A 6,224-nucleotide genomic window follows, 5' to 3' on the forward strand; every position below is an offset into this window, starting at 1 on the left:
CATGCAGCAATGAATTTTGTTCACTCAAATTCAGCTTTTCTTCGCTCAAAATAAATTTCTCCTCAAAATGCAACACTTGCACCTGCAAATTTTTTTTACGTGCGCTCAGAAGAGTGGCACAAAAACAACGCTATAGTTGTGCAGGTCTGAGATCAGCAGTTTTCTGAAACACCAAACTGAGGTCCTGTTAATGCTGATGTATAGTGACACAGTTACAGGGGTGATTAATCCTTTTGACTTTTTGTCTTTAAATTTATCAATAAAACAGCTGCAGCTTTCACTGACAGCACATGTGGTACTTTAACCTTTGTACTGTTTTCTTCAGTTAATTTTGGAGTTACTACAAAGACTGAAGATATAGGATGACCTGTCTGCTGTCACTGGGTGGTGCTGAGGTCTGAATCTGAGGACGGCTCCTGAATCATCACAAACTGAAATATAAACTTTATCTCAAATCTGAAATAGAGCTGATCCTTCTCCGTCCTCACACACTCGGGATCTGAAGTTGTTCAGTCCTGCAGTTCTGGACATCTGCAAAGATGAGATGATGGAGCAGGTTTCAGTCGAGGTTCAGTCTGCTGCTGCATCCTGGTCACAACATACAGAAGTGTTATCAGCTCAGTATTGAACAAGAAATATTAATGCTTCAAATTATTTGTCCTAAAGGATGCAAGCTGTACAGAGTACTGCACATGTGACTTTGTGAACATAACTCATTAAAAATAATTTGGACAGTTTTTTAACCTGAATATATGCAACAAACTCAGTTTAAAAATATACAGTCAGTGCTAAAAAATAATCAGAGGACAAATTAAAAATTTCAACTTAAGCTGCCAAGCGGAAGTAGTTGGTTTCAGTTCATAAGTATCGGGCTTTGCTATTTAATCCATAGCTATTGACTAATGAGGGGTTACTGAAGTGCCAGCTTTTTAAAAGTTGGCGTTAATGTCCTTCCATATGTGGAAAGTGACAGAAAACATGCTGCTGTTTGCACATATTTAATAATCAGCTCTGCACAGGAGCAGAAGCAGAGTCCAGCCTGTTGCTCTTACAGTATAATACTCATAATAAAAGTACAGTAACCGTGGTTAGTCACTGAGCAGCCCGGTGCGTTTCTCTTGATTTCTTTAGTCAGGGTAAATTCATTCACCTGCACGGGTTTGCTAAACGAACTTTACAAAACTAGTTTCCCCGACAGCCGAGTGGTCGTCTCAGCTAGCTAGGTAGCTAGCTAAGGACCTTAGTTACGGATTAGCTTACAAACACATTTAACTTACCAAAAATAATGCGGTGTGGCCTCAGGTCCTCCTGTCTGGTAGTCCAATTTACTGAAGAACACCTCAGGCTGTCACTTTGAAATAGTCGGTAATGTAAACGCTGCCATTCCCGAACAGACACGTGCAAGTTTGTCCGTGACCGCAGTCACGACGTCAGTGTTTTCTCCAGTCATTGGTCAGCATCATAATATATGCAAATACATGCGGGTCGGAATCCCCGCCCCCCAGCGCGCCCCGGACGCCAAAACAGTGCCAGCAGAGTGAATCTGAAAAAAAATTATGGTTTCAATTAATTGTTTTTCACTATCAATTTTTCAGTACATTTATTTCAGTTTCAATATTTTTTTCATATTCATTTCAAGGTGGCATCGTTCTGATCCCATTGTGCAGGTTCACTGACTAAAACACCATGCAAGTGTTACATGTTGGAAAATCCAGAGCAGTTTAAAGTTCAGGAAAGTTTCTTCATGGTTAGAGGTTGAAGTTGCTGATTTAAAGATGTGTGTTAAATAGTCTTTTATGATTGGTCAGAATATGAGATGTTAAGTTAGATGTTAACTCCCAGAAATCTTGAAAGTCAAGCAAATACATCCAGAGTCTCTGAGCCAACTGAGCCCAAAAGCAACTGTAACCCTGTGATTATTACAGTAAACATAGTTGTCTCTTCTGTGTGTGTTTTACTTTATAAAGACATCGATGGTGAGAAACACAAATGTTTTGATAGAGAATTTTGCTGAAGCACACTCATCCTCAGTCACAGATTGCTGTCTTTATTTTTCTGTCCTTGTTTGTACTGATGGTCACAGTTATCCAGTGCATCACTGTTTCACAGGAAAGTATTGTTAACATGTAGCGATGGCCAAATTGGCCAGCAGATGTCACTCTGTGGCTCGATTGAATTCCAGCCCAAGTGTTTCAGTGTTTCACGAAGCCTCGCTTCATCCATCACTACTCAGAGCCGCGCACTACCTCCTGTGCCCCTCCTGCTCAGGCTCCAGATGTTCTCAGAGTCTTCAAACCTCAGAGAACAACTGGGCTGGAACATTCTAAGGGAAAGAGTAAGATTTGGACTGTCAGTCAGTATTATTGGTAGCTTCTTTAATCACTCACACCAGAACTGACATGATCTCAGCCTGAGGCCGCCTCACTTTCAGTCACTGACCATTATTTTGTTGCCAGAAACCGCTGGCTTTCATTTCATTTCTCTGGTTGCTTCGTCCTGCTGGTCACTTCCTGCGCGGATGCCTTCAGATCCCTCTAAGCATTTTGCCTACTTTCACATAACGTCTGACTAATAACCTATAAAATAGCGCTGCCTTTTTTGGAGATATCTTCTTTTTAAAAACAAACATGTGTATATGACAACTGTTCTTAAAAGAACAAAAACATCAATAATCAGCAGATTTAAAATCTGTTCCTGAGAAAAGCCTGTAGTATCCAAGAAACAGTTTGACTCCTTATTTATCTGCTTTGTCTACTGAGTATTATTGTATTGTACCTTACAGTATTAAGCACCTTGAGGCAACTGTTGTTGTAATTTGGCACTCTATAGAAAAAAATGAATTAATCGGAGTTTGTAACCACACCAAAGTATAGTTTAATAGTTTAATATCATATACCTGACATTTCCAGGATGCCTCTTCTTTCTGTTATACAGGAACAGTTTAGCAGGTTGTTGCACAGATCCTCGCTGCTATAGGCCTGTAAAAATTAACTTAAAGCATCATGTTAGAACTCAATTAACAAGCTGTTAGCATCTGTCCTATCTGTGTTTCAGTTTTACCGTCAGATGTCCGCAAAGTGATTGTTGGTGAAGAAGAGCAGCAACAGTGGAGCCCCCTCCTGGACTCAGAGCACACACACATCAAAGAGGAGCAGGAGGAAGCCTGGAGCAGCCAGGACGCAGATCAGCTTCGACGTCCGCAGGAGGCCTGTGTCACCATATTAACATTCAGTCCCGTGAAAAATGAAGAAGATGCTGAGGAGAAACCAGAGTCCTTGCAGCTTCATCGCCATCAGACTGGAATGAAAAAAGAAGCCAGGAACTCAGACCCAGAAAGCCATTCAGAGCCAGGAACTGACAAAGCTTCAGACTCTTCTGAGACCGAGGTGAGTGACGGTGACTGGGAGCAGAACAAGGAACCTCAGTCAGGTCAAAAATGCCGGAAAAACCACAACTTCACTATTATCGACATTAACTGTAACATTGAGCGATCGTTCAGCTGTTCCGAATGTGGTCAGAGGTTCGGCAGAAAGCCACACCTCAAAGCACACATGAGAATTCACACTGGAGAGAAACCTTTTAGTTGCTCTTTTTGTGGCAAAACATTTTCTCAGAAAGGAAACTCCATCAGCCACATGAGACTTCACACTGGAGAGAAACCTTTCAGCTGCTCCATCTGTAAGAAAAGTTTCAGGTACAGTGGTGACGTGAGCAGGCACATGAAAATCCACACAGGACTGAAAAAAGGCCGCAGCAAGGTTAGCGACATGGTCAGCAGTGGCATTCATGTGAGGTCAAGACCTGGCGGGAACTTACATCCAGACACTTCCTTACAACCAGGAAGTGATGTTAAAGCCCCAGAACCTGAGACTGAAGCAAACCACGAAACTTTGAAGGAACCTGGAGAATCTCTGCCCCATTTAAACTCTCTGAGGAGTGACGCTATCTCTCTGAGTGAGATAAGAAGTACTGATAAGGAGGCATTTAGCTGCTCTGAGTGTGGACGGACATTCTGCCGTAGAGACCACCTGATCAGCCACATGAGAACGCACACTGGAGAGAAACCATTCAGCTGCTCAGTCTGTGAGAAACGTTTCAGCTGTAGCGGGAACATCTTGGCACACATGAGAATCCACACAGGAGAGAAACCGTTTGAATGTTCGTTCTGCGGGAAGAGTTTTAGCCAGAAAGGAACACTGCAGCTTCACGTAAGAATTCACACGGGAGAGAAACCCTTCACCTGCCCTTTTTGTGATAAAAGATTTGCGCACAAAAGACGCATGACGCTGCACATGTCTGTCCACACAGAGGAGAAACGGTTCAGCTGCAGCGCTTGTGACAAAAGGTTCACCTGGTATACGCAGCTCAAAACGCACAGGTGTGTCGGAGAGCCATCACAGCTCCGCCAGAACCAAAGTGAGAAGACAGTTCCTCCGAAGGAGTCCTTCAGCTGCACTGAGTGCGGTAAAATGTTCAGCCTCAAGGGCAATTTGAAGACACACATGAGAATTCACACAGGAGAGAAACCATTTGGTTGTTCAGTTTGTGGAAAGAGTTTTAAACAAAACGTGCATCTGACTGAACACATGACAATTCACACAGGGGAGAAACTCTATAAGTGCAGCATCTGCGGTAAAGGATTCAATAAGAAGTTACTTATTAAAAACCACACCTGTGTTTAAGCTTGGACGCTTTATCAGCTCTGATCACATCCACAGATTTATATTCATAAGTCACTTAATATTAAAGCTGTAGTGATTCATAGTATGTTTCTGAGTGTTGCATACATTTTTGTCATTTATATTGAAAATATAGAGCATTGAGCCTAAATCTTCCTGCATAAGGTTTAAATGCTGCATCCTGACAGCAACAAAAAGACTCTGGGATGTGCAATACAGTGGAACCCCGACTTACGAATACCCCATTTAACGAAAAATTCTAGTTACGAAGGCACTTAACGGCAATATTTCTGCCCGTGTTACAGCAAAATGCCCACATAACGAAATCCGCTGGCTCTGATTGGCTGAGCCCAGAATGCCTACAATAACCACAATGCCTTCCGAATCATGTGACAACCCCCTTGGCTTTCGTACTTGCGCTTCGCTGTTCCACTTGAACGACGTATTGTTGTTGTAGTTAGCAATTAGCCTATAGCCTATCTTTCACTCAAAAGGCGCGATGGGTGCTTCGACTTACAAACATTTTCGACTTACGAAAGACCCTCGGGAACGAATTAATTTCGTAAGTCGGGGTTCTACTGTATTTTCATAATGAACCTGTAGAATAGATTTGTCCAAAGAAGCGAGTATGTTGATTTAAATGTTTGTGGCTGAGCATACATGAAAACAATCCGCCTCACTTTTTAAATTTGTTTTATCAAATATTGCATCAAAATTATATCATTGTCTGAATACAAGAAAAACAAACCTGTTTAAAATGCTGCAATTTGAATGAGTTACACCTGACCCCCTCAGAATCAGCTCATCTTCTTCTGCAGGAGTTTAGCATATTTAATCACACTATGTTAAATTAAGTTACTTTCATACTATGAGTATTTTCACTTACAGAACCTCAAAGTATTTGGTCTTCACTCTGTGACACTGCAGGAAACACCGACTATAGACCAAATCTGTTTCTGTTTGTCAGCATGAGCCATCACACAGTTCGGCATCAGTGTGATGAATCAGTCCTCTTTTCATACCAGGGTGATCTTAGTTCCTTCTGTGTCAAAATAATTTTCTGATATAGGAAGTTTTTAACCCTATGAAGCTGACTCGTGCCTGTGAAATCACGTTCTGTGTAACAGATTGGACAGACCACATCAGCCTAACAGCATTACGTCCTGAATAAGGTTTTATGACTGTTTGAAGGTTCTGGATCCCAGAGAGCTCGGGCTTAATGTTGAGCTTCTCATCAGTTTAGAGGGGGGCTGCTGCTCGTTCATGTTGATCCATCCATGTAGAAGAAAGTCTGCTGGTGCTAAAGGAAGTTGGCCACTGACAGATTTTTCATGGAATGATGCTGCTGTTGAAATATTTACTCTTGAAACCTCCTGACTCCTGAATTTCCTTCCTTGCAGAAACATTTTCCGTTTGTGAATATGTGTATTTATAAATTTAGAATTCCGAGTCTAAAAGCTTTACTGTCTGCACACTTCTTGATTGTGAGGCTCACATGAAGCCGAACTTTGACAACATCCCTTTAATGGCTGATATATATATATA

General features: G+C 41.8%; 1 protein-coding gene across 1 annotated transcript; it reads left to right on the forward strand.

The window, feature by feature from the left end:
• The first annotated feature begins 2,952 nt into the window (after positions 1-2,952).
• Positions 2,953-4,716, forward strand: LOC102201665 (gastrula zinc finger protein XlCGF57.1-like). The gene has a single exon (XM_005748854.1). It carries the CDS (start codon positions 3,303-3,305, stop codon positions 4,680-4,682), a length of 1,380 nt encoding a protein of 459 aa, XP_005748911.1. The 5' UTR covers positions 2,953-3,302; the 3' UTR covers positions 4,683-4,716.
• The last annotated feature ends 1,508 nt before the right edge of the window (positions 4,717-6,224 follow it).

The sequence above is a fragment of the Pundamilia nyererei genome, unplaced genomic scaffold (assembly GCF_000239375.1).
Source record: "Pundamilia nyererei isolate P.nyererei 1_Seehausen unplaced genomic scaffold, PunNye1.0 scaffold00232, whole genome shotgun sequence".
NCBI classification, from domain to species: Eukaryota; Metazoa; Chordata; class Actinopteri; order Cichliformes; family Cichlidae; genus Pundamilia; species Pundamilia nyererei.

What these genes read in the sequence shown, in the direction of transcription:
- LOC102201665 (XM_005748854.1), top strand. Translation starts at nt 3,303, where the DNA reads ATGAAAAAAGAAGCCAGGAACTCAGACCCAGAAAGCCATTCAGAGCCA.